The sequence below is a fragment of the Chlorocebus sabaeus genome, chromosome 23 (assembly GCF_047675955.1).
Source record: "Chlorocebus sabaeus isolate Y175 chromosome 23, mChlSab1.0.hap1, whole genome shotgun sequence".
NCBI lineage: Eukaryota > Metazoa > Chordata > Mammalia > Primates > Cercopithecidae > Chlorocebus > Chlorocebus sabaeus.
Window position 1 is genome coordinate 40,507,551 of NC_132926.1, and position 26,672 is coordinate 40,534,222.

At 51.0% G+C, this 26,672-nt stretch overlaps 1 protein-coding gene across 3 annotated transcripts in view; it reads left to right on the forward strand.

Annotated features, from left to right (window-relative positions):
• The first annotated feature begins 6,724 nt into the window (after nt 1-6,724).
• The window catches only part of ARAP3 (ArfGAP with RhoGAP domain, ankyrin repeat and PH domain 3), a 28,573-nt gene continuing 8,625 nt past the window's right edge, over nt 6,725-26,672 (forward strand). For 2 of the 3 annotated variants that reach the window (XM_008014761.3, XM_008014762.3), the window contains exons 1-20: nt 6,725-6,805; nt 8,465-9,005; nt 9,152-9,213; nt 9,318-9,429; nt 14,564-14,767; nt 14,902-14,971; nt 15,235-15,355; nt 15,443-15,627; nt 15,710-15,816; nt 16,067-16,266; nt 16,372-16,457; nt 16,600-16,782; nt 16,953-17,088; nt 17,724-17,840; nt 18,288-18,435; nt 18,546-18,648; nt 21,723-21,942; nt 22,976-23,039; nt 23,268-23,431; nt 26,208-26,420. In XM_008014761.3, coding sequence (XP_008012952.3) covers nt 8,482-9,005; nt 9,152-9,213; nt 9,318-9,429; nt 14,564-14,767; nt 14,902-14,971; nt 15,235-15,355; nt 15,443-15,627; nt 15,710-15,816; nt 16,067-16,266; nt 16,372-16,457; nt 16,600-16,782; nt 16,953-17,088; nt 17,724-17,840; nt 18,288-18,435; nt 18,546-18,648; nt 21,723-21,942; nt 22,976-23,039; nt 23,268-23,431; nt 26,208-26,420 — 3,019 coding nt within the window. In that variant the 5' untranslated portion in view covers nt 6,725-6,805; nt 8,465-8,481. The remainder of the gene's footprint in view (nt 6,806-8,464; nt 9,006-9,151; nt 9,214-9,317; nt 9,430-14,563; nt 14,768-14,901; nt 14,972-15,234; nt 15,356-15,442; nt 15,628-15,709; nt 15,817-16,066; nt 16,267-16,371; nt 16,458-16,599; nt 16,783-16,952; nt 17,089-17,723; nt 17,841-18,287; nt 18,436-18,545; nt 18,649-21,722; nt 21,943-22,975; nt 23,040-23,267; nt 23,432-26,207; nt 26,421-26,672) is intronic. The other variant, XM_008014763.3, reaches the window with a different exon arrangement.

The window sequence follows — 26,672 nt, forward strand, 5'->3', positions numbered from 1 at the left end:
ACTTCTTGAGCAGGTCATGCTCCCCAAAGTCTGCTGTGCATGTCGTTGCATCTCTAAACCCTTGAGCAGTGGTTGGTCCAGCAAAGATGATTAATAAAAACATGAGAAGAAAATGAAGGGATTGAATGGGAATCTTCCTTCCTGTAAGAAACATGCTCAGCTGGGCGCAGTGGCTCACGCCTGTAATCCCAGCACTGTGGGAGGCCAAGGCGGGCGGATCACCTGAGGTCAGGAGTTCAAGACCAGCCCCGTCAACATGGCGAAACTCCATCTCTACTAAAAATATACAAAAATCAGCTGGGTGTGGTAGTGGGTGCCTGTAATTCCAGCTACTAGGGAGGCTGAGACAGAAGAATCGCTTGAATCTGGGAGGCGGAGGTTACAGTGATACGAGATCGTACCACTCCACTCCAGCCTGGGTGACAGAGGGAGACTCTGTCTAAAAAAATAAATAAATAAATAAAAAGAAACACATTCCTTGGCATTCCCCCAGGCCCTGTCCCATCTCATCAGGACCAAATGTGGGTGATGGCTGTGCCTTCTATCATCCAGAGGGTAAGGGCAGGAAAGGAGTGTGACCTGGAGGCCACTGGAGACCATGGAAGCGATTGGGAGTTGCAGGGGTGACAGGAAATTGAGTAACAAAAGTGATGGAACGGACAAGATGACAGCTGGGGACTTTGGGGAAAATACAAGGGGTACAATGTGGCCTAATCTGGCAATAGGATGACACAGGCTGATTGATTAAAATAGGTAACGGGATATGCCAGAGTGATGGAAAAATAGGCAAGCTGGGTGCATTCCAGAGTTATCGTGGAAGTAACTGGCAAAAATAGGAACAAGTAACGGGAAACACTTTGAGCACTCACTGTGTGCCAGGTCCTTTCCACATATTACCCATATATTTCCACAGATTAATCTTTACAACCCTGTCAGGCACTATTCTCTCTCTTTTTTTCAGAAAAAGAAACCGAGGCACAGAGGGCCAAATAGACACAAATAATCTGCTCAGGTCACACAGTTGGTAGAGGTGGCATCAGGGCTTTATTTTAGAGACTGTGTTTTTCTTATTGATTTTTTGTTTTAGTTTTTGTTGCTGGGGGTGGTGTTTGTTTTGTTTTGTTTTTAGAGACAGGCCTCACTGTGTCACCCAAGCTGGAGTGCAGTGGTTCGATCTCAGCTCACTGCAATCCCCACCTCCTGGGCTCAAGCAATCCTCCCACCTCCGCCTCCCGAGTAGCTGGGACTACAGGTGCACACTACCGGACTTGGCTAATTTTAAAATTTTTAGTAGAGACTAAGTCTTGCTATGTTGTCCAGGTTGGTCTCAAACTCCTACTCTCAAACAATCCTCCTGCCTTGGCCTCCCAAAATGCTGGGATTACAGGTGTGAGCCACAGTGCCTAGCTGAGAGACCTTATTCTTAATTACTGCATACCATCCACTTTTGGTGAACAAAGTGGCCTCCAAAGTAATTGTGGCTTAATAGTCTATCATTTGAGTGCGGAATAAATCGAGACATGGAAGGGGCTATTGAAGAATTCCCTTCAACACCTCCTCATTGCTTAGTTCTTCCCCTTCCTCTGCTCACTAGTGTCCCTTTTGTCCCATGTGTTAAGATTAAGATTTAAGATCCACTAATGTCAGCCGGGCATGGTGGCTAATGGCTGTAATCCCAGCACTTTGGGAGGCTGAGGTGGGCGGATCACCTGAGGTCAGGAGTTTGAGACCAGCCTGGACAACATGGTGAAACCCTGTCTCTACTAAAATATAAAAATTAGCCGGGCATGGTAGCGGGTGCCTGTAATCCCAGCTACTTGGGAGGCTGAGGCATGAGAATCACTTGAACCCAGGAAGCGGAGGTTGCAGTGAGCTGAGATCCGGCCACTGCACTCCAGCCTGGGCGACAGAGCGAGACTCCACCTCAAAAAAAAAAAAAAAAAAAAAAAATTAGTAATGTGTTTCTTCCTATTCCTCCCTCCAGGCAAAATCCTAGAGAGGCAAAATTGAACAATAAAAAGCATGGGAAAGAGAAAACTAGGGCTGCTTCTGGGAAGAACTTAAGAGAGATAAGGTATTGAGGAGTGAGAAGTCCCAGATAATCAAGATTTGTGGGCTGGGCATGGTGGCACACACCCGTAATCCCAGTACATTGGGAGGCTAAGGCAGGTGGATGGCTTGAGTTCATGAGTTCGAGATCAGTCTGGGCAACATGACAAAACCCTGTCTCTACAAAAAAATACAAAAATTAGCCGAGCCCAGTGGCATGCGACTCTATTCCCAGCTACTCGAGAGGCTGAGGTGGGAGGATCACTTGAGCCTTACTGCACTCCAACCTGGGTGACAGAGTGAGACACTGTCAAACAAACAAACAAACAAAAAACAGCCAAAAGATTTGTGAGCAACACAGAAGTGTTGCCATTGGTTTTCAGGTCTTCTGAGAGATGAAGTATTGGAGAACCTGTTTGCTCTTGTTGGTTTCCATGGGTCACGTGAGCCCTGTGGCTTATATTTGGGTTACATCAGAGCAGGTAAATCAGTTGATGATGGTCAATAACGCAGTCTCTCTAGACAGGGTGAACGGGGTCTGTGGTGTCTCAGGACTTAGGATTGGAGAGAGTCCCTTCCTAGCACCCTTTGTCCATGAAGCTCTGAGGGAGCCACAGAAGGTACCCCAAAAGGTAAAAGCAGCTCAACCTAGATTGCCAGGCATGGCTAGCTCTGGAGTAAAGTGAGTTCCCTTGCCGAGCCTGGTACTGCTAATCTTGCTGTAAGCAGACTCTTTGGACAGCGAGGGTGAGAGAGGTCTGATTAGGGAGCAGGGACCCAAGATAGCCTCCTAGGGAGGAAGCCCTCCAAGGGGCACTAGCCACCCCTGCTACTCAGTTTCAATCTCATTCCTATGACCTAGTTCATCTCTCACACTACCATTTCCCATCTGCCTCTTATCTTAGGATGCTCAGCTCTTTCAGGACACTCGTGACTACTCTCCTTTCCTGATTTCTCAGGCCAACAGCCCTCCCTGACCCAAATCATCTTGAAAGTGTATATCCCTCCAAGTGAATGGCTGACCTGGTGCTCTACCCCATTTTTGAGTATTCAAAGATTAAGCGCCAGAAATCCATACTTTCCTTCCTTGAGCTCACAGACCTTCATTTTGCACATCTCCTAGGGGCCAGGCCTCACATCTGCTACAGACTTACTCCGCCAGATTCATGAATCCCTGTGCCCTCACGTGACACTGGGTTAGTGCTCCCCCAGGGTATGGAGGAGAGCAGAGGAAAGCCGTGACACCTGGCCCCTGGGTTACAGCTCCACAGAGAGGAGTCTGGGCAAAGATCTCACTGTATCCACATTCAGGGTCACAGATGCCTTAGCCATTGTCTTCTGGGGCCTGGGATGTCTCTATCCCCTGCAACCTGTTTCTGCCCTTGCAAAGGCTAAGAATGAAAGAGAGGAGGCGGGGCGGGGTGGCTCACACCTATAATCCCAGCACTCTGGGAAGCCGAGGCAGGAGGATCACTTGAGGTCAGGAGTTCGAAACCAGCCTAGCCAACATGGTGAAACCCCATCTCTACTAAAAAATGCAAAAATTAGCTGGGTGTGGTGGCGGGTGCCTATAGTCCCAGCTACTCTGGAGGCTGAGGTGGGAGAATTGCTTGAACCCAGGAGGCGGAGGTTGCAGTGAGCTGAGATTATACCACTGCACTCCAGCCTGGGTGACAGAGCAAGGCTTCATCTCTGGGGAAAAAAAAAAGGAAAAAAAGAAAAAGAAAAAGAAAAAAACAGAGAAAGACAGACAGGATGGGGAAGAAGAAACCTGTGCTTCCCAGTCCAGAGCCTAAGACCCAGGATCACCCCCTTGTCTAGCTCCCAGGGACCCTAGAAGCAATGGATTCTCTTTGCTCCACTGCGGCCAGGCTACAGAGATCCCCTTGAGTCTGTCCTATACTTTCAGAGACAGATTGTGAAGACAGAGAAAGACAGACACAGACAGAGGGACAGACAGACACAGGCAGAGACAGAAAGAGAGACAGACACAGCGGACATCACAAAGAGATTCGGAGAGTGAAGAAAGATAGAAGTACATTCAGGGGAACACAGGAAAAGAAATAGAGAGACAGAAATAGGAAGAGAGACAGAGCAATAGAGATAGAGGCAGAGAGAAGAGAATAGAAACTGAGAAGGAGAGCCAGGGAGGTAGAGAAGGAAGACACAAGCCAGGGCCCAGAAGCCTCCACCCGCCCCATATCATTGAGCCAAAGAAGGAAAGTGGGGTCTGAGGGAGGAAGCCAGGTCTCCCTCTCTGGCTCTGCCCCATCATCTGGCATTGGTGTCCTTAACTTGGAGTCAGTGGACTTGGATGGGAAAAGAATATTACTTCCACTAATCTCTAGCTGAAATTTAACATTTCCTCCAATTATGACAATAGCAACAAACCAGTCATTTTAGCCATAACTATGGCTTTGTCACCAGTAGAAATCACATATATTTTTATATCATATTACAGTATTGCAGATCTTTCGAAATACCATTTATGCTCATCACTGCGTCAAAATTATGTGAGGTATCAACCTACCACTAGATCTTATTTAAAGCATTAATAAAGAAGCACATATATTACTATATCACATTGGTTTTATACCTGTATTACAACATAATTGGTTTCCTTCATAATCCTATATATTTTACTTTTTGCATTTTAAAATATTATTCTGAGATAAGGCCACATACTTTACCAGATTGCCAAAGGGGAACATGGCACAAAAAGGTTAAGAACTCTTGCATCTAGCCCCTGACCCAGACCCCTCGGCACCCATTCCTCAAAACTCCCTGTGCCCATTACTGTCTTTTCCTGCTCCCTTATTTTGCTGGGTTAGTCTGAGTCCTTCAAGAAGAAGCTACCAAGGCAGAATGCAAGGATTTGACTAGGGAAGATGCCTGTGAGAGAGGAAGGGAGCCTGGAGTTGGGAACGCTGTGAAGGAGAGAGAGAAGGAAGAAAGGTTGAGAGGAGCATCCTAGAACACCAGTCAAAGGAAAGTTCAGCAAAGTCACTGGGAAATTCTTGAACCAAAGTCAGCTGTCAGAGGACTCCCCTATCTCCCAGGAATGAGTCTACCTTAGGATCTCTGCTGAGCTCTGTCACTGGCTGGGAGCAGCCCAGTGGGAAGCTGGCCTTAGATTTCAGACAGAAGCAGCTGGGGTCACTGGTTAATTTCACTCCTCACAGTGTAAGGTCTGTGAGGAGCATTCTCACTGCCACCATAGTTGCCCATTCAGATAAAAGGACGTGGTGCAGGGGTCCTGTCCAGGGCGGTAGGCCAGCATGGTAGTTATAGATGTAGACTTGCAGAGTTGGCTATTTTCTAACTGCAGGGTCTTGAGCAAGTTATTTAATGCTCCCTGTCTCCTTATATGTAAAATAGAGGTGATAAAATTTCTTATTTATAGGGATATTTGTGAGGATTAATTAAAGTTTGCAAAGCAATGTTTACATAGAGTCTGGAGCACGGTCAGCTCTCAATAATTGGTAGCCCTTATTATAGCCACTGCAATTATTAATTATTACTATCATTCTCCTTCTCAAACGGAAGGTCAGGAAAGTGGGGCTCCAGGAGGCTGAAGATGACAGTCCCTCCCCTAGCTGGGGCAGCTGGAAGAGGTGGGAACGGCTTCCTCCCACTCCCCTGAGGTAGGGGTCTTCCCCTAGCTACTGACAGTTCCTGTGTCTGCTGACTCACAGCCAACTTCCTCTCATACAAACAGGAAAACACAGCCGGCCAGCGCCCCCCCCAACACACACACACACACACACACACACACACACACACACACACACACACAGCCAAACACTGGCCCTGCTCAGAGAGGGAACTGCCTCCGCCCCTGGGAGACAGGCTCCAGGACTGGGGTTCCGGCAAGACTAGGGAAGGACACTAGGGAAGGAGAGAGGAGCCATTCCTCCTCAGGTGTCCTCGGCATCCCCCTGAAATTTTAAGGTGGGAGAGTGGGGAAAAGGGGTGGCTTCTCCCACGAATGAAACAGCTGCTTGCTTGGTCACTGCGCTTGCAGGGCGTCAGCCTGTCCCAAAAAGGCAGCCCCAAACCTTGGTTTGGATGTAGGGATGCTGCCTTGTGGACCTTCATCCCTTGGAGGAACCTAGGCCAGGCCCTTAGGAATGGAAGTGGGGAGAAACAGACGGGGACCCCTCTGCTGGGCCTCTGCGCTTGTTGCCCAGGCCAAGTCTCTGGGCAGCTTGGAAGGTTGTGGCTCCCCATGAATTCTGGATGTCCAGCTTCCGTCCCCCCACTAAACTGGTTGCCAGGGTCCAGCACCCTGCTGGGCGTAGGAGAGGTGCCCTGAGGGCTTATGGTTCGACCTTTCCTCCTCACTTTTGGCAGGACTGGAGGGCACGGGTGCAGCGGAGAGGATGCAAAACCTTCCCTGGCACTCTCCCTTTCTCAGTTTCTACCTCCGTCCCAATCTCCGTCCCGGTCTCTGCCTCTTTGTCCCTCTCCCTGAGGTTGTCTTGGTCCCAACGTGTTCTGGTCCTTTCTCGGCCTGCGAGAGGGCACACTGGGGGCAGACTCGGAGATAAGCGCGGCGGTTGGGCAAGGAGCCCAAACCCTTTGGAGGCCTGCGCTTGCACAAGGAGTGGCCGGGGCCCCGCGGAGGGAACCGGCCGGGCGGGGCGGGGCTGGGCCCGTCGAGGGAGGGCAGAGGGGAGGCGGGGCCGGCGCGGCGGGACCCGGAGCCTCCGACGCGCGGCGGGCACCCGCGAGCGGACGGCGGCCGCGTAGTGAGGTGAGGACCCCCGCGCCCCCCGGGTCCCTGCTTCCCAGACTCCTCCCCATCACCTTCTCGAGGGCCTTCGTGGGCTCCCAGGGTCCCCTCGGCGCCGGCGGCCCTCCCCCTCCCCGCCACGACCCGCCCCTCCCTCCTGCTGCCCGGCCTCTGCCCCATCATCCCTCCTCGCCCCCTCCCTCGTTGCAGCCTGCGCTGCCTGCCACTGCCCGCCCCGCCCCCGCCGCTCCTGTTCCGCGAGTACCTCGGCTCTCAGTCCCGTGCTCTCGAGCCCGGCCTGAGTCACCGGGAAACCAGGTCCTGAGTCAGGGCCCGAGGGTCAGCACACGGGCCCTGGCTTGGGAATGAGGCCCAGCTGGAGAGAGGCAGAAGGAGGCCCGCACTGATGCTGGGACGGAGAGGGCGTCCTGGTCATCGACAGAGCATAAGAGCAACAGGGAGAGAGCCTAGGCCGAGGAGGAAGACAGAAACCCAGGCTCAGAGGCAGACAGAGACACAGATACAACTCAAGATCTGGTTAGAATTGGAGACTGAGTCAGGGACAAGCTTAATGACAGAGAGCAAAACAGGGTGGGACAAGGAGAGGGACAAAGAAGGATTGAGAGGTTGAGATGGAGTGGGGCAGGGACCGGGACAAGGCAGAGATAAAACTCAGGGGCCACAGAATTAGAGACAGGTCTATGAAATAGACTGGGGTCAGGGTCAGGCTGGCAGAAGGGGGACAGAGCAGAGACCTAAGCCCAAGGGAATGGGCAGGGAAAAGGCAAGCTCAGAAAAGGAAAGCTTGAAGAAAGCAGAGGTGAGGGGTTGGCATTTCACACTGCTGAACTGCTACAGGGCATGTGCACACACATGTGAACAGCATGTGAACATGCTGCCAGTGGGTACCTCTGGAGTACCCCTGACCTCTGGTCCCTCATCTCTCTGGCCTGGTTCTCCGCCCCCATCCTTATTCTTCAATTAGCCTCCACCCAGGGCCGGGACCCCACACATTAGGACTGGTTAGGGCTCTCGGGGCAGCCTGACCAAGGCAGGCAGGATGTGGAGGCGGCCAGGGCTGGAGGGACAGGAAGGAAGTCTGAGCAGAGACAATAGGTGGAAGGGGAGGAGGGACTGGGAACAACCAGGATTAGGATGGCAGGCCTGTATACCTCGGCTCTGGAAACAAGAGGGAGCGGGGTCTGCACCTCCTTCCTCCTACCTAGGCTGCCCCTCTCCCCACCTTAGTCTACAGCTGATCTGGCCACATCATTGGCCCCTCTTCTGCATCTCCCAATCCCACTCTGCCCCACAGCATTCTAGCATCTTGTCCCATGCTTATTCAGTTGGATGTGCAGTCAGGCAGGGGCAGAGCTTTGACCCAGACCCAGGGTGGGCAGGAGCTGAGGGGCCAACTCTAGCACTGACTTGCTGTGAACCTGGGGCAAGCCCCTTCCCCTCTCTGGGCCTCAGTTTCCTTAACTTCAAATGAAGTCCCTTCCCTAAGTAGAGAGCCATTGCTGTTGTTCTGGGATGGATCTGCTTCTAGATCGCAGGCCTGTCAGCATCTTTCTTTGGAGGAAGATTGAAGGCTGGTGCTCACTGTCCAGGCCTCAGACCTTGGGGCAGGGAGGGGGATTCTCAGCCTGAGCCCTCCCTTCACCCTGCCCCTCCCCCCAGCAATGGCCTGAGCCCCCATGGCTGCCCCTCAGGACCTGGACATCGCTGTGTGGCTGGCCACGGTGCACCTGGAGCAGTATGCAGACACGTTCCGACGGCATGGCCTGGCTACAGCAGGTGCAGCCCGGGGCCTGGGCCACGAGGACCTGAAGCAGTTGGGCATCAGCGCCACAGGGCACCGGAAACGCATTCTGCGCCTGCTGCAGACAGGCACCGAAGAGGGCTCCCTGGATCCCAAATCAGATAGTGCCATGGAACCATCCTCCAGCCCACCTCCCCAAACCCAGCCCCCTAAACCCGTGCCGAAGCCCAGGACCGTGTTTGGTGGACTCAGTGGCGCTGCCACCACTCAGAGACCTGGGCTGAGCCCAGTCCTCAGGGAACCAGGAGTGTCCAGGAGCCCAGAGCCCAGCCCAAGGCCGCCTCCTCTCCCCACTTCCTCCACTGAGCAGTCTTCAGCCCTAAATACTGTGGAGATGATGCCTAATTCCATCTACTTCGGCCTGGACCTAAGAGGCAGGGCACAGGCAGCTCAGGAAAAGTGAGTGGGGTTGGCTCCCTAGGGACTGATGCTGGGGGGAGTGGGGAGGAGAGCATGAATTGGACAGAGGCGGAGGCGGGGAGCAGGGCATGAAGGCTTGTTCTTCCTCCTCTCTCCCTAAGTAACCAATATACCTTTCCCTTCAGGGCCCCAGACAGCTCCCAAACCACTGCCCCCACCCCTGCCCTCAGGCCCACAGCAGGCACAGGTAACTGGATTATCATGGGTTGGGGGAGAGGGATAGTGCCCTCAGGACCTCATACACTCCCAGCAATCTCCTCTTCCCTGTGCATTCCCCTCTCCTCCTGCCAGTGCACATAATGGATCCTGGTTGTCTGTACTATGGTGTCCAACCTGTGGGGACTCCAGGGGCCCCCGACAGAAGAGAGGGCAGAGGTGTTTGTCAGGACAGGGCTGAACACAGGTGAGTACTAAACAGGGAAGTGGTGGGAGGGAGGAGCAGGTGAGTCGGTGGTGGCCGTGTATCCAGTTATTCAACAAACGTGCATTGAGTATTCACCAGCCAGGCACTCAAGATACAGGATGAGTATCACAGACCCAGTGCCACCCTCAGGCAACTTGTGACTCAGTGGGACAGACTGGGAATAAAACAAGTAGACAGACAAATGGTCGTATAATGGAAAATTGGGAGAAGTACTTTTCTTTCTTTCTTTTCTTTTTTTTTTTTTCTTTTGAGATGGAGTCTTGCTCTGTTGCCCAGATTGGAGTGCAATGGCACAATCGGCTCACTGCAACCTCCACCTCCTGGGTTTAAACAATTATCCTGTCTCAGGCTCCTGAGTAGCTGGGATTACAGGTGCATGCCTCCACGCCCGGCTAATTTTTGTATTTTTAGTAGAGATGGAGTTTCACCATGTTGGCCAGGCTGGTCTCGAACTCCTGACCTTAGGTGATCTTCCCGCCTTGGCCTCCCAAAGTGCTGGCATTACAGGCGTGAGCCACCATGCCCAACTAGGAGAAGTGCTTTTCGTTTTTTCATTCAACAAATATTTATTGAACAACTATCATATACGAGATGTAGATGCTTGGGATAGATTAGTGTACACAGAAATCCCTGCCCTTGTGGGGAGATAGTCCATTAACAATAAACATAATACATTAAATATTATAGAATGTTTGAAAGGTATTAAGTGCCATGGAAAAAATAGAGCAGGGTAAGAGGGCTGGGAGGTTGGCTGGGGGCACTGCAATTTTTCATTTACAGTTAGCAGAGCGTTAAGAAGATGGCATTTGATCAAAAACTTGAAGGAAAGGAGGTGAAGGAGTTAGCCATGAAGATAACTGGGGGAAGAGTGCCCTAGGTAGGGCGAGTGACTGGAACAGAGGCCTCAAGGCGGGTGTATGCCCAAGGGGATCCAGGAGCAGTGAGGAGGCCAGGGCATCTTGGCTGGGGCAGGTGGGCCATGGTGGGAGGAATGGCAGGAGATGAACTCAGAGAGGTGAAAGAGGTTAGATAAGGGCCGGACACAGTGGCTCATGCCTGTAATCCCAGCACTTTGGGAGGCCAAGGTGGGCGGATCACCTGAGGTCAGGAGTTCGAGAGCAGCCTAGCCAACATGGTAAACCTCGTCTCTACTAAAAATACAAAAAAATAGCCAGGTGTGGTGGTGGGCACCTGTAGTCCCAGCTACTCAGGAGGCTGAGGCAGGAGAATGGCGGGAACCCGGGAGGTGGAGCATGCAGTGAGCCAAGGTCATGCCACTGCACTCCAGCCTGGGCGACAGAGTGAGATTCTGTCTCAAAAAAAAAAAAAAAAAAAAGGAAAAATTGCTGAGAGTAGTGGCACATACCTGTAGTCCCAGCTACTAGAGGGGCTGAAGCAGGAGAATCACTTGAACCAGGGAGGTGGAGGTTGCAGTAAATCAAGATCATGCCACTGCCCTCCAGCCTGGACAACAGAGTGAGAGCCAGTTTTTTTTTTTTTTTTTTAAACCAACAAAACAAAAACAAGAGGCCAGATAAGGCAGGAGCTTGTAGGGACTTTGGCTTTTACTCTAAGTGAAATGGGAAGCCATTGAGGGGTTTTGACTTTATAAAGGGATACCCCTGGTTGCTGTGTTGGGAGTGGTCTGTAGGGGGCAAAAGGAGAGGCAGAGAGACCAGTGGGGAGGTTTTTGTAGTAATGTAGGTGAGAGACCTCAGAGTACAGTGATAGTAGCGGAGATGATGACAAGTGGCTTTATTTTGAAGGCAAATTGTCAGATTAACTTGGGGTGTGAGAAAAAAAGAGCAGTCAAGAATGACCTTGAGGGCTTCCGTCTGAGCTGGTGCTGACCAGTATGGTAGCCATTAGCCACACGTGACTACTGGGCCTATGAAATGTGGCTAGTCTCCATGGAGATGCACAATAAATGTAAAACACCTGCTAGATTTCAAAGATTTAATATGAGAAAAAGCAATACTGGATGAATATAATAAATATAAACATAAATTATGTTTATATTTTATGTTGATTACAGAATTTTTATGTAGTAAAAATAGTCATTTTCATGTTGATTACATACTAAAATGTTAATGTTTAGGATATATTGGGTTAAATAAAATATATTATTAAAATTAATTTCACCTGTTTCTTTTAATTTTTTTAAATGTGGCTACTGAAAAGTTTAAAATTACATACTTGGTTCGCATTGACTTCTGCTGGATAGCACTGTCCTGAGCACCTGAAAGTTCCTGGAGCTGCCACGGTCTGAGATGGGAAAGACTGTGCTAAGGCAGGTGGGAGGTGAGGGTAGATCAGGAGTGCAGTTCTGGAAGTGTTGAATTTGAGGTGTAAGTTATACCTCCAAGAAGAGGTGAAAAATAGACCACCAGGTAGACAAGTCTAGAGTCTGGGGAGAGGTCAGAGCTGGAGACCTAAACTTGGGAGTCGTCAGCGCTTAGATGGGTGCAGAGAGCTGTGAGTGAGTGCAGATAGAGAAGAGGACCAAGATCAAAGCTCTCATGCACTCCCATATCTAGAGGTTTGGGAGAAGAGGAAGAATCTACAAAATGGACAGAAAAGAAATAGACAGCAAATAAAAGGCCAGGAGAATATGATGTCATAGGAGCAAAGTGAAGAAAATGGAGGAGAAGAAGGGAGAGGCCAACTGTGTCCTACGCTTTCTGAGGGGTCTGCTACTGAGTATGATGGGACTTAGAACTGACCCTTGGAATTGGAGGTCACTGGGGATCTTGACAAGTACAGTCTCAGAGTGATGGGGTGAAAGCCCGGTCAGAGTGGGTTTTAAGAGAGAATAGAAAAGTATAGACAGTGTCTTTTGAGGAATTTTTCCGCAAAGAAGAGCAGAGAGTTGGAATGATTGTTGCCAGAGGAAGTAGAGTCAAGAAAAGAGTTTTTATGTTGTTGTTTTTGAGATGGAGTCTTGCTCTGTGGCCCAGGTTGGAGTGCAGTGGCACGATCTCGGCTCACCGCAACCTCTGCCTTCTGGGTTCAAGTGATTCTCCTGCCTCAGCCTCCTGAGTAGCTGGGACTACAGGCATGTGCCACAATGCCCAGCTAATTTTTGTACTTTTAGTAGAGACAGGGTTTTTCACCATGTTGGCCAGGATGGTCTCGATCTCTTGACCTCGTGATCCGCCTGCCTCGGCCTCCCAAAGTGCTGGGATTACAGGCGTGAGCCACCGTACCCGTCCAAGAAGAGTTTTTTACTGGATGCAATGTTATGTAGGTTTGTAGGTGAATAGGAATGATCTGGTAGGGAGGGACAGTTATGTACGGGAGAGGAGAGTGAAGGATGTCTAGAGTGATTGCGTGGGTGAGAGCAATAGGCTTAAGTGCACAGAGGAGGGTCTGGCTTTAGACACGGGTGTTTATTATAGTCACAGGAGGAAGGCAGAATATGTGCGTGAAGTTGGGTAAACATGGCACTGGGAGTCTGTGGGGGTTCTTATCTGATTACTTTAATTTCTCAGTGAAGTAGGAAACAGGCTGCAGTAGCCGTTCTCAACGTTAGCTGGGAAACTTTTAAAACTACAAGTGCCTGGGCCCTCTCCCAGAGATTCACATTTAAGTGTCTGGTGTGGAGCCCATGTACTGATATTTTTTAATGTTTCCCAAGTTATTTTGTGCTGTTGAGGTTGAGAACCCCTGGAAAGTGATAGAGAATAATAGAGGAATCTACTCAGATTAGTTAAGGGAGGCCTCTCTGAGAAGATGACATAAGCAGAGACCTGAAGGATGAGAAAAAGCAGCCCAGGGAAGCATGGAAGGAGGCAAGTTCTAGGTAGAGGGAAGAGTGTGTGCAAAGGCTCTGAAACACGGAGGAGAATGTGGCTGTAAGCAAGGGCCAGGGCAACACAGGATGCAGTCAGGGGAGTGTCTATGGGCCTCAGTGTACAAGTTCTTGCAGCCCATTGGAATTTGGGTTTAACCTAAGTGCAAATGGGACGTTATTAAAGGCTTCCTGCAAGGGAGTAAAATGGTCTTATCTGCATTTGTAAAAGAGCACTTTGGTGCCTGTGGGGGAATGAGTGTGGGAGGGAGGGCAAGAGTGAAAGCAGGTGACCAGTTAGGGAATTTGTATCACCCTGGTGAGAGTTGATAGGAACTTGGTGCTTGGTCCAGGGAGAGTTCAAGAACGTTTTGGAGAAAGAGTCAAGACATATTGATTAGCCGTGGGCAACCATGACAGGGAGCCATCTACACAGCCCTTCCCCGTCTTTTCCATCCGAGTCATATTAATGGCACAGAAGATGGACTGAAATTTTCCCAATAAAATTTCCAAGTATGCTCAGGAAAGCAGCTCCATGCCAATCTTAAGGGTTTTGAACCTCCCTATTCCCCTGTTTGAAAAGCAGATCCAGACTGGGCACAGTGGCTCATGCCTGTAACCCCAACAGTTTGGGAGGCCAAGGTGGGAGGATCACTTGAGCCCAGGAGTTTGAGACCAGCCTGGGCAACATAGTGAGACCTCATCTCTACTAAAAATAAAAATTAAAAAATTAGCCAGGTGTGGTGGCCATTATATGCCTGTAGTCCCAGCTACTCAGGGTGGGAGGATCCCTTGAGCCCAGAAGTTCAAGGCTGCAGTGAGCCATGATTGCACCACTGTGCTCAGCCTGGGCAGCAGAGAGACAGAGACACCCTGTCTCAAAAGAGGCTGGGCGTGGTAGCTCACGCCTGTAATCCCAACATATTGGGAGGCCAAGGCGGGTGAATCACCTGATGTCAGGAATTTTCAACCAGCCTGACCAACATCAAGAAACCCCATCTCTACTAAAAATACAAAATTAGCCGGGCGTGGTAGCGTATTCTTGTAATCCCAGCTACTCAGGAGGCTGAGGCAGGAGAATCACTTGAACCCCAGAGGCAGAGGTTGTGGTGAGCCGAGATCGCACCATTGCACTCCAGCCTCAGCAACAGGAGCGAAGCTCCATCTCAAAAAAAGAAAGAAAGAAAAAAAGAAAAGAAAAGCAGATCCAGCACCTGCTAGGCATTCTATTCTTAGGTGATGTGAGTAGGATGGAGAAGGTACAAAGAGGGTGTCCAGGGTACTTGTCTAATGTGTGTCCCTCCCTGTCTTGTCCCCCACAAGGCTCAGCAGGCAGGATCTGGAGGCACGGGAGGATGCTGGCTATGCCAGCCTTGAGCTACCTGGAGACTCCACTCTCTTATCACCCACCCTGGAAACAGAGGAGACCAGTGATGACCTCATTTCACCCTATGCCAGCTTTTCCTTCACGGCAGACCGCCCCACGCCCCTGCTCAGTGGCTGGCTAGACAAGCTCTCCCCTCAGGGGTGGGTGCTGGGAGGGGAAGGGAGGGAGAAGAGAGAGGCTGGGAGGTGGTTGCACGGGAAAGTGCCCCCAGACTCTATGATCCCCCTAACTCCATGCAACCTCAAACAGTGATCTTGGCTTCTTCCTTCCTCAGAAACTATGTCTTCCAGAGACGCTTTGTGCAGTTCAACGGGAGGAGTCTGATGTACTTTGGCAGTGACAAGGTGGGGGGCTAGGAGATGTGACATGGAGATGAGGGAGAGGGAGGGCTGAGAGGGGCTCAGAATTGGAAGGAGGGAAGTCCATGGTGTATGTGGGGGGGCAGTGACTGCATGACTGATGTCAGCATTTAAAGTAGCTGGCTTAGCAGCTGTACCCACTGCTTGTGGATTGAATGCCAATCTCATAAAATCTGGGGCAGGACCCAGGGGTTGGCACACATGGTTCAGTTCCTGTCCTCGTGGGTCATTGAGCTCTCTCTCTGCAGGACCCCTTCCCTAAGGGTGTGATACCTTTGACTGCCATTGAGATGACCCGCAGCAGCAAGGACAACAAGTTCCAGGTCATCACCGGCCAGAGGGTGTTCGTGTTCCGCACAGAGAGTGAGGGTGAGGGCCACAGCTCCCTGAGTCAGGGCAGGAGGGAGGGAGGCTGTGTGCGCAATAGCCACTGACCTGCTTCTCCATCCCCACCAGCTCAGCGGGACACGTGGTGCTCCACACTGCAGTCCTGTCTGAAGGAGCAGCGTCTCCTGGGCCACCCCAGGCCCCCCCAGCCACCCCGACCCCTCCGTACGGGCATGCTGGAGCTGCGTGGACACAAGGCCAAGGTGTTTGCTGCCTTGAGCCCTGGAGAGCTGGCACTGTACAAGAGTGAGCAGGTGAGGAGAGCCGGGTGAGGGCTGAGGGGCCTGAACTAGTCTCTTCTGGCACCTCACGATGCCCACCCCCTGACCCCACCAGGTCTTCTCTCTGGGCATCGGGATCTGCTTCATCGAACTGCAGGGCTGCAGCGTCCGAGAGACCAAGAGTCGAAGCTTCGACCTGCTCACACCCCATCGCTGCTTCAGGTGGGGCCTGGGCCAGTGGGAGGCAAGGCTGGGGGACTTTTGGGGGAGGCACAAGGGTGCAGAGGACTGGAGGCCTCCTCAGTAGGACGTCAGAGGGTGTGCACGGATGGTAGTCCAGTGAGCTGGGTCAAGATGTCAGAAGGGTCTGGGCTGCCCCAGATGTGGCCTGTGGTGGCTCCTGGAGCAAGGGCCAGGGGTATGGGACATGGTGGGTAGGTCCATGCCCATGGACTGGCTGTCAACCCCTCAGCTTCACAGCCGAGTCTGGGGGTGCTCGGCAGAGCTGGGCGGCCGCTCTGCAGGAAGCAGTAACCGAGACCCTGTCTGACTACGAGGTGGCTGAGAAGATCTGGTCTAATCGGGCCAACCGGCATTGTGCAGACTGTGGGTCCTCCCGCCCAGACTGGGCCGCTGTCAATTTGGGGGTGGTCATCTGCAAGCAGTGTGCAGGTGAGGACTGGCCTCAAGCCTATGTGGGGAACAGGAGGTCTGGGACTAGAGGGCTCAGGGTACCCATGCCCCATGCCCCTCACACCCTCACACACCCTCACACAGGTCAGCACCGGGCCCTGGGTTCTGGGATCTCCAAGGTGCAGAGCCTGAAGCTGGACACGAGTGTCTGGAGTAATGAGATAGTGCAGGTGAGGGGCAGAAGAGGGAGAAAGAGGGAGGGGTAGAAGGGAGCATCCAGAAGCAGGCCTTGGGCCAGCCTGGGGACAGGAATGGAACATCTGAGGACTCTTGAGTTCCTGTCACCTGCCTTTGCCCCTTGTCATCCCACAGTTGTTCATTGTCCTGGGAAATGATCGTGCCAACCGCTTCTGGGCAGGGACCCTACCCCCAGGTGAGGGACTGCATCCAGATGCGACCCCTGGCCTCCGGGGTGAGTTCATCTCCCGAAAGTACCGGCTGGGTCTCTTCCGGAAGCCCCACCCTCAGTACCCAGATCATAGCCAGCTTCTCCAGGTAGGAGGGACAGAGCAGGGCTGATCTGGGGTGGAGGGGGGGTCAGGAAACACCCTCTGGAGTTGGAATGCCTAGACTTGGGTGGTGGGGACTGTTTGGGGTGATCATACAACTGTCCCCAATGCTCTGTTTGGGATTTGGGGCTGACAGAGGCCCTTCCCTCCCTGCAGGCACTGTGTGCAGCTGTGGCAGGACCCAACCTGCTGAAGAACATGACCCAGCTCCTCTGTGTTGAAGCCTTCGAGGGCGAGGAGCCCTGGTCTCCGCCAGCCCTTGATGGCAGCTGCCCTGGCCTCGTGCCCCCAGGTCATCCCCCAAGTGCCTCCTCTCTCCCCACAGGAATTCTCAGACCCAACCTATGATTCACTTCTTCCAAGGGGCCCCAATTAGCTGATCACAGTGGCCCAGCCTGGACAGTTTCCCAAATCCTCAGATCCTCCAGGGCCTATCTCCTGATGTCATGTGATAGCTGATGATGGTCATGGCTGGGGAGGGTCTGGGTGTTCCAGGTGCTAGTGCTGGTCCACCCCAGACAGGGCCAATGCATAGGTCAGGGCTAGTCTCCCTGGAGACAGTCTGATCTCTCAAATAAGTGATCAGCTTAGTGACACTCATCTCCATTGGTCAGGCCAGTGGGGCTGAGACCCTTACAGGATGGCCCATGCCCTGAGGTGCCCACCCAGAGCTAACAGCCTGGTTGGCTGGCTGGTGGGGAGAGGCAGTGGGCAGGGGCTGGGCCAGAGGCCTCCCCTTCTCGTTACCCCCTACCTCTCTGTTTTGCAGTCTGGGTACTGAGGGATCCAGCTCCATCGGGTTCTACTTGGCTGTGCTGCCAGTGGAGTCAGGTCCCACTGTCTTTCTCCATTTCATCCCTTCCCCAGAGGGGGTCAGGTGATCCCATTGCACTTGGTTGACCTGACTACTTCCCCTTCCCCTTGCAGACCCCTCCCCTGGTGTGTACAATGAGGTGGTGGTGCCTGCTACTTACAGCGGCTTCCTGTACTGTGGTCCCGTCACCAACAAAGCTGGACCCTCACCCCCTCGCAGGGGCCGGGATGGTGAGGGGGAGCCAAGGGATGGGAGGATACAGGGACAGAAAGTGGATAGATGTGAGTGTACTGCAGAGGGACAAAGAGGAGAGGGCTGGGATGGGAAAGTAGGGCCATGCCTGGGAATAGGTTGGGGTCCTGGGGATGAGAGAGAGACCATGCGAGGTGGCAGCATTGAGTGATAGTTAAGAGCATCTGTTCTGAAGTCAGACTGTCTGGGTCAAATCCCAGCTCTGCTACTTCCTACCTATGTGTCTTGGGCGAGCTATTGAAACTGACCCTCAGTTTCCCCATCTGCAAAACAGGACTGAGTATAACACCTCATAGGATTATTGTGAAGATTTCATGGGATCATATATGGGCAAAGGGCTTGACACAGAATAAATATCTGGTAAATGGGAACTATGACAGTGGGGGCAGAGGTCTGCTACCCCTGACTATCTCCCTCCTCCTTAGCTCCCCCCCGCCTATGGTGTGTGCTGAGAGCAGCTCTGGAAATGTTTGCATCAGAAAACAGCCCTGAACCCCTCAGCCTCATACAGCCCCAGGATATTGTATGTCTGGGTGTGAGCCCCCCACCCACTGACCCAGGTGACCTTGACAGGTAATAGCCCACCTGTGCTCACTGAGCTTCCCCTTTTCTCTTCCCAACCTCCAGCCTGACAGCCCCCTCACTGGTCCCATTCTCCTCCCTTGACCTCATTTTCTCTCCAGGTTCCCCTTTTCCTTTGAGCTCATCCTCACTGGGGGGAGGATCCAGCATTTTGGCACAGATGGAGCTGACAGTCTGGAGGCCTGGACTAGTGCTGTGGGCAAGGTGAGACAGGAGAGCGCCCTCTGCAGCAAGTCGTGCTTTCCTTGTCCCCACGTGCTCCCATCTTCTCTCTTATTTCTACAGCCACTTCTTCCACTAACAGCTAAGGGTGACTGAGCACATATTCTGTGCCAGGCCCTGTGTTAAGCACTGCCCACTCGATATCTCATTTAATTTTCACAATCACCCTCAGAGGTAAGGTTTTACGTATAAGGAAACTAAGTTTTAGAGTTTACGAATTCACTTGGTCAAAGTCACAGAGCTAGGAGGCAGCAGAGCACAGGACTAAAATTCAGGCCTCTGTCTGCAAAGCTCATGGCCCAAACCTCGCTGTGCCAATGCCTCCTCCCACGAAGAAGCTGGCTCTGATTCCCACTACCTACCCTCTGCTCCAGTTTTCCAGCAAGCCCAGAGGCAAAGCTACCTTCATATTTCCCAGCTTGTCCATTCTTAGATAAGCCAATATCTCCCTCGTATATGCCATTGCCAGAACTGAAAGTTCAGGCCCTGGAGTCAGACATCCTGGGATTGGAGTCTCACAACTCTTAGCCTTGTGAGCTTTTCCACATCTGTGGAGTGGGCGTAAAAGATGCACCCCCTAGGGTTGAGGATTAAATGACATGTGAGGCCCACACACAGCAAGCCCTCAGTATGTGGGCGTTGAAATAATAATGATGGTAGTGATGATGACAATGATGACAACAATCTCTCCCATCCTAAGACAGCTTTTCCCTAAGATCTGTTCCATCTTCAACTTTTCACCCTGGTGCCTTCCTTTCCCTCCTGACAATGCGTCAGAAAGTCGTGTGCAGCCTGCAGTTCCCCTTTGACCCCTTGCAGCTGCTCTCCTCTGCCCATGCCCTTCTGAACTGCTACCCAGCAGGTCACCAGTGCCTTCTCGTTTCCAAGGGCCAAGGCTGCCTCCCAGCCTCTCCAGGTCATCTCTGCAGCATCTGGCACTCCTGTATGGGAAATGCTCCACTGCTCTGGCTTTTGACCCCCTTCTCCCAGGCCTCCTACAACTCCTCACACTAACACATTGTCTCTATATCTTTTCAAGGCTCTGTCGTGGCCCTCCCAACCAGGTTTAAGTCTCCTCTCATTATTATCTACATTTCCAAAAAGCTATCCTTTAAGGCAGTGCTATCCGGAGGGTGCTGTGAAGACTGTCACACCACACTAGCCCCTGGACTATGTGTTATGGTCCATGACAGGATAAGCACAGAATTTGAGAGTAAGCATTTAGAATATTTTATAGCAATTTGACATAGTAATTTTATGTGTTGAATCTAATTATTTTAAAAAAAGGGCTTGGGCCAGGCATGGTGGCTCACACTTGCAAATCCCAGCACTTTGGGAGGCTGAGGCGGGAGGATTGCTTGAGCCCAGGAGTTTGAGAGGAGCCTGGGACCCCGTCTCTACAAAAAATAAAAGAATTAGCTAAGCATGATGGTGCTCACCTGTAGTCCCAGCTACTGGGGAGGCTGAGTTGGGAGGATTGCTTGAGCCCTGGAAGTTGAGCCTACAATGAGCTATGATCATGCCACTGCCCTTCAGCCTAGGTAAGTGAGGCCCGTCTAAAAAAAAAAAGCGGGTCGGGTTGTATTCTTCATTTTTTCATCCAGATTTTCTAGCAATTTGCTTTTATTATTATTATTATTATTTTCTTTTTGAGACGGAGTTTTGCTCTTGTCTCCCAGGCTGGAGTGCAGTGACGAGATCTCGGCTCACTGCAACCTGTGCCTCCCGGGTTCAAGCAATTCTCGTGCCTCAGCCTCCTGAGTAGCTGAGACTATAGGTGCACATGACCATGCCCAGCTAATTTTTGTATTTTTGGTAGAGATGGGGTTTCACCATGTTGGTCAGGCTGGTCTCGAACTCCTGACCTCAGGTGATCCGCCTGCCTCGGCCTCCAAAAGTGCTGGGATTACAGGCTTGAGCCACCGCGCCTGGCCACTTTTATTATTTTTAATGAAAACACAGTATTGGCCGGGCGTGGTGGCTCACGCCTGTAATCCCAACACTTTGGGAGGCTGAGGCAGGCAGATCACCTGAGGTCAGGAGTTTGAGAACAGCCAGGTCAACATGGTGAAACCCTGTCTCTACTAAAAATTCAAAAATTTAGCCAGATGTGGTGGGCACCTGTAGTCCCAGCTATTCGGGAGGCTGAGGCAGGAGAACCTCTTGAACCCGGGAGGTGGAGGTTGCAGTGAGCCGAGATCATGCCACTCTACTCCACCCTGGGAGAGAGGAGCGAAACTCCATTTCAATGAAAAGAAAAAAGAAAAAAAAAAAAAAAGAAAGTACGGTATTGGTTAGTGACAGCTTGGGACTTTAAGAAAGAAAAAGGAAAAAGAGCTCTGGTCCTTTACTGCAATTTACTGCAGGTAGTTTGAGAAGCACTGCTTTGCAATTGACCTCAAACATCCTTTCCTCTATGAAGCTTCTCCCCAGCCCCCTAGGGTGGTGGGATTTCCCAGGGCATCATGAGTCTTCAGGTGTAGCATTTTTGGCTATAAAGAATGAGTATGCCTTTTTGACTTGGCGCAGTGGCTCGTGTCTGTAATCCCAGCACTTTGGGAGGCCAAGGTGGGCGTTTGAGACCAGCCTGAGCAACATGGCAAAACCCTATCTTTACAAAAAAAGTAAAATAGCCAGGTGTGATGGCATGCTCCTGTAGTCCCAGCTACTCAGGAGGTTGAGGTGGGAAGATCACCTGAGCTGGGGGAGGTTGAGGCTGCAGTGAGCCATGATCACAGCACTGCACAAGAATGAGTATTCTTTCTTACACCCACACCTCAATTAAGGGCTCAAGGCTGCCACACAGTGGTCTTCTTTATGTTGGGGAGAGCAAACTGAATTGAATTGAATTTCTTTCCTGTCTTTCTCCATCCATCTCTTGTCTCCTCCTTGGCTGTCTCCTTTGTTCTCTCCAATCCCTTTTCATTCCTGTTTTTCTTCTGCTTTCTCTTTGTGTTTTTCTCTGCTTTTCCCTACCCCGGTCACTCTCATTTCTCTCCCCTGTTTCTTGTCTCTTCCCCCATCCCCCTTTCTCCTGTCCTCCCCTGCCTCTACAGTGGTTCTCCCCGCTGAGCTGCCACCAGCTGCTGGGTCCTGGGTTGCTGCGGCTGGGCCGCCTATGGCTGCGGTCCCCCTCCCATACAGCCCCAGCCCCTGGTGTCTGGCTGTCAGGGTTCGGCCTCCTTCGTGGTGACCACCTCTTCCTGTGCTCAGCGCCGGGCCCCGGCCCCCCAGCCCCTGAGGACATGGTGCATCTGCGGAGGCTACAGGAGATCAGTAAGCGGGGAGGTCTGGGGGGACAGGGATGAAGGGTGGCCATGGGGGTGCATAGGAGTAGACCTTTATTATTTGGGGTTTCTTACGGGAAACAGCAGAACATGGTGGCTTCAGGTACAAGCTCTGAAGGGAAACTGCCCAGCTTTACACCCCACTTTCATCACTTCCTAGCTGTATATCCCTGGACAAGTTATTTAACCTCTCTGTGCCTTAGTTTCCTCATCTTTAAAATGGGTACAATAATAACATCTTCCTCAGAGGGTTGTAGTGAGGTTCGAATAGGGTAATGCATCTAAAACATGTATCACAGAGCCTGACAAGCATTTTTTAAGTGCTCAATAAATATTATTATTATTATTATTATTTTTTTTGGAGACAGAGTCACGCCCTATCGCCCAGGCTGGAGTGCAAGGGCATGATCTCAACTCCTCAACTCACTGCAACCTCCACCTCCCAGGTTCAAGTGATTCTCATGCCTCAGCCTCCCAAGTAACTGGGATTATAGGCACCTGCCACCACGCCCAGCTAATTTTTGTATTTTTAGTAGAGAAGGGGTTTCACCATGTTGGCCAGGCTGGTCTCGAACTCCTGACCTCAGGTGATCTACCCACCTTGGCCTCCCAAAGTGCTGGGATTACAGGAGTGAGCCACCACGCCCAGCCTATAAATGTTATTATTTGGAGTCACTTGCTGGTTGGGTCCTGGGAGAGGGGACTGGGTACCCTCGCTGCTTTCCTTTCTCCTAAAAGAAGAACAATGTAAGATAATATTTTAGGACTTTGGAAACAAGAGACCTGGGTTTGTGCTTAGTCTTGTCATTTTATAGCAAGTGATCTGGGGCAAGTTACTTAAACTTTCTGAGCTTAATGTGTCACCTATAAACTGGGAATAATAGTACATAACTCATAGGATTCAACTGAACGTTTTTTGTAATGCTCCTAGCCTGGCATCTATGCAAGTTAAGCATTTAATAAATAATAGTCTCTGTAATGAAGATGATAATCATGAAAATGTCCACTGATTCTCCTCCCAGGTGTGGTTTCTGCAGCTGACACCCCAGACAAGAAAGAGTATTTGGTCCTGGTGGAGACAGGAAGGTAAATTGCCCCTGCCCTTGACCTGGGGCTCCCCTTCCTGGAGCCGAGCCCACACTCTGCAACCTGGCCTGCTGGGCCATTGCCCACTTCCTCAAAGTTTCTTCCCTTGCTCCAGGATGATTTGGGTTGGGTGTTGCTGCCCTCTGCTGGTGGCTTTGGGAAGTCTGGTCCCCATGCATCTGGGCCTGTCAGAGGAGCTGGCTCTGATTCAGGCCTCTGGGGTCTCAGGACCCTGTATCTGCAAGGAGAGGGCCGACTGGACTTCATGGCATGGAACACAGCCATTGGGGGTGCGGCTGGTGGGGGCGGCACAGGGCTGCAGGAGCAGCAGATGAGCCGGGGTGACATCCCCATCATTGTGGATGCCTGCATCAGCTTTGTTACCCAGCATGGTGAGTAGGCACTGGCTGATACTGAGCCAATGGGGGTGGGGGGTGGGGGGATGAGGGGGTGGATAACGTGAGCACAGCCAGGGTGGAACATGAGCACAGCCTGGAAGAGCTTTGCCTCCAGAAACTGCAACTGGACCCCAGCTGGTCATATGACTCTTGGCAGGCTGCTTTGCTTTTCTGAACCTCAATTCCATCATCTGTAAAATGGGGCCAACCGTCCTTATTTTCCAGGATAATTGTGACAGTGAGACAATGCTTGTCAAGCCTTGAGTGCAGGGCCTGGCATGTAATAAGTGTTCAGAAGTTTCGTCAGAGTGTGGAGTAGGGGAGGAGCACTGAATATGTGACTGAGGACACAGAGCCATGGCAAACAGTGAGCAGCTGTGGGGTGAGAGCTGAGCTGTGCAGCACATTCCCAGAAGTTTTAAGCAGAATTATTCTGTGTGAGAGGTTTTCCAGGCTTAAATGGTCAGCTGTGCAAATGGCCCCCATAATTCTTTGTGAGTTTTTGTTTGTTTGTTTGTTTGAGATGAAGTCTTGCTCTGTCCCCCAAGCTGGAGTGCAGTGGCATGATCTGGGCTCACTGCAACGTCCGCCTTTTGGGTTCAAGCAATTCTCCTGCCTCAGCTTCTCAAGTAGTTGGGATTACAGGCATGCCCCACCACACCTGATAATTTTTATGTTTTTAGTAGAGATGGGGTTTCACCATGTTGGCCAGGCTGGTCTCAAACTCCTGACCTCAGGTGATCCACCCACCTCGGCCTCCCAAAGTGCTGGAATTACAGGCGTGAGCCACCGCACCTGGCCCTTTGTTTTTATCCAGTCTAAATAAGGACCAAAAAGAATCTTTTTCTCCTGTGAACCCTCTTTAGAAGGCTGGACTCTTAAGAAGGAAAATTCACAGAAAACTAAGGTGGGCAGTACAGTCGTCACTCAATATCCGCAAGGATTGGTTCCAGGACCCCCGTGGATACCAAAATCCATGGATGCTCCCTCACATAAAATGGCATAGTATTTATTTGCATATATAACCTAGGCACATCTTCCTGTATACTTTAAATCATCCCTAGATCATTTATAATACCTAATACAATGCAAGTGCTGTGGAAATAGTTGTTATGCTGTATTGTTTTTATTTGTATTTTGTTGTTGTTATATTGTTATCTCGGGGTTTTTTTCCAAATATTTTTGATGTTGGTTGAATCTGCAGTTGTGGAGCCCATGGATACAGAGGGCTGACTGTAAGGAAAAAAACAGCACCTCCACAAACCTACAAAAAATTGTTACTAGTCATGGGAAATGGATAGTCAGTGGCTAATAACATTTTCCATGCCTTGGCAGTGGCCTTGTTCAGTGACCTCCCCCACTCGCTACATCCTTATTCTCTTCTCAGCCTCTCTCATGTTCAAAGGAGGAAATAAATCAGAGGCTCAGTGAGAAAGCCCTGAAGAAAGAATATGGGGCTGAACATGGTGGTTCAAGCCTGTAATCCCAGCACTTTGGGAAGCTGAGGCAGGTGGATCACCTGAGGTCAGGAGTTCGAGACCAGCCAGGCCAACATAGTGAAACCCCGTTTCTATTAAAATACAAAAATTAGCCGGCCATGGTGGCAGATGCCTGTAATCCCAGCTACCCGGGAGCCTGAGGCAGGAGAATCGCTGTGAGCTGAGGTTGCAGTGAGCTGAGATGGCACCACTTTACTCCACCCTGGGCAAAAGAGCAAAACTCCGTCTCAAAAAAAAAAGAAAGAATCTGGGTGTTCATCCCCTCGCCTCCAAGGTTCCTGTACCACCACTGTTTAGTCAGCATACATTGGTTGAGCTGCTACCATGTGTCAGACAGTGGGGATATGGCAGTAAGCAGGGAGGGTCCTAGGAAGCTTATTTATTACCCATCTCTTGGGTAATGAATAAGAAAACAAATATAGTATCTTCTTGTTATTTGTGGTAGTTATGTTCTAAGTCACTGCAAACATTTAATTAGTGAATACTAAATCACTGCCCCAGGGGAAATACAGGGTTAACTTCCTGCTAGCCTGTGGTTACAATAACATTTTAGTCAACTGATCAATATGTATCCTTGTTGTATGTGTTTTTCTGTGTAAAGAGACCTTATTTTATATATATTGTTTGATTTGTTAACACTGAACCCAAGGCCAACAGCACTGTAACTCATGCCTGAAGGAAGCTAATCTAACACATGTATTTTCTCTGTAAGGCATGTCACAGCTTTCTCACACGTAGAAACACCAGACAGCATTTCAGCACTATACTTGGGCCATTTTAAACAGTGAAATCACCAACAGAAAGCACAAAAATATGGCTCTAAATATACCATTAAAAGGATACACTTGTTTAGAGTAAGAACATGCACATTGGGGAGGGGACTTAAATTTTTCTTCACTCTGTTCATAAATGATGATGAAAATGCCAAAAGTATTGATTTTGGGGTTACAAATAAATTTTAGCAAATAGGAGAATGTGCAGATATGGAATCCACAGATAATGAGGATGGACTATAAAGTGATTTCAGAGAGTGCTATTTAAAAATAAAAGTGGTGAGGAAATACAGTGTCATGGGGGTTGTTACATGTGACAGTGAGGTCAGAGAAGGACTTTCTGAGACCTGAGAATGAAGACCATGGAGGCATAGAGCGCCTCCTCTCTGAATCCATGCCCCCATCAGCCACATACCACATAGGGAGGCCACGGATGGGCCATGGTGGGTGGTGGTAGCCTTTGCACCATGGTGAGCAGAGATGGCTGGCTCTCCCTAGGGCTCCGGCTGGAAGGTGTATACCGGAAAGGGGGTGCTCGTGCCCGCAGCCTGAAACTCCTGGCTGAGTTCCGTCGGGATGCCCGGTCAGTGAAGCTCCGACCAGGGGAGCATTTTGTGGAGGATGTCACTGACACACTCAAACGCTTCTTTCGTGAGCTCGATGACCCTGTGACCTCTGCACGGTTGCTGCCTCGCTGGAGGGAGGCTGCTGGTACTCCTAAGATCCCTGAGAACCAAGGCCCAACCAGGATCTCTGCCTTCCCCCACCAGAATCCATGGTTTGGCAGCCCTCCTCCCCATCACTTCCCACCCTGGGGGATCATCCAGAGACTTGGCTCAGGGGGAGGTGGGAAGGGGGCAGAGACACATCCATCCTGCGTTTGTGTCTAAAAATCCCTCCCTCCATACCAGCTGCCACTCTTTCTTCCTGGGTCCTCCCCAACCCTCCTCCATTCCATCCCCA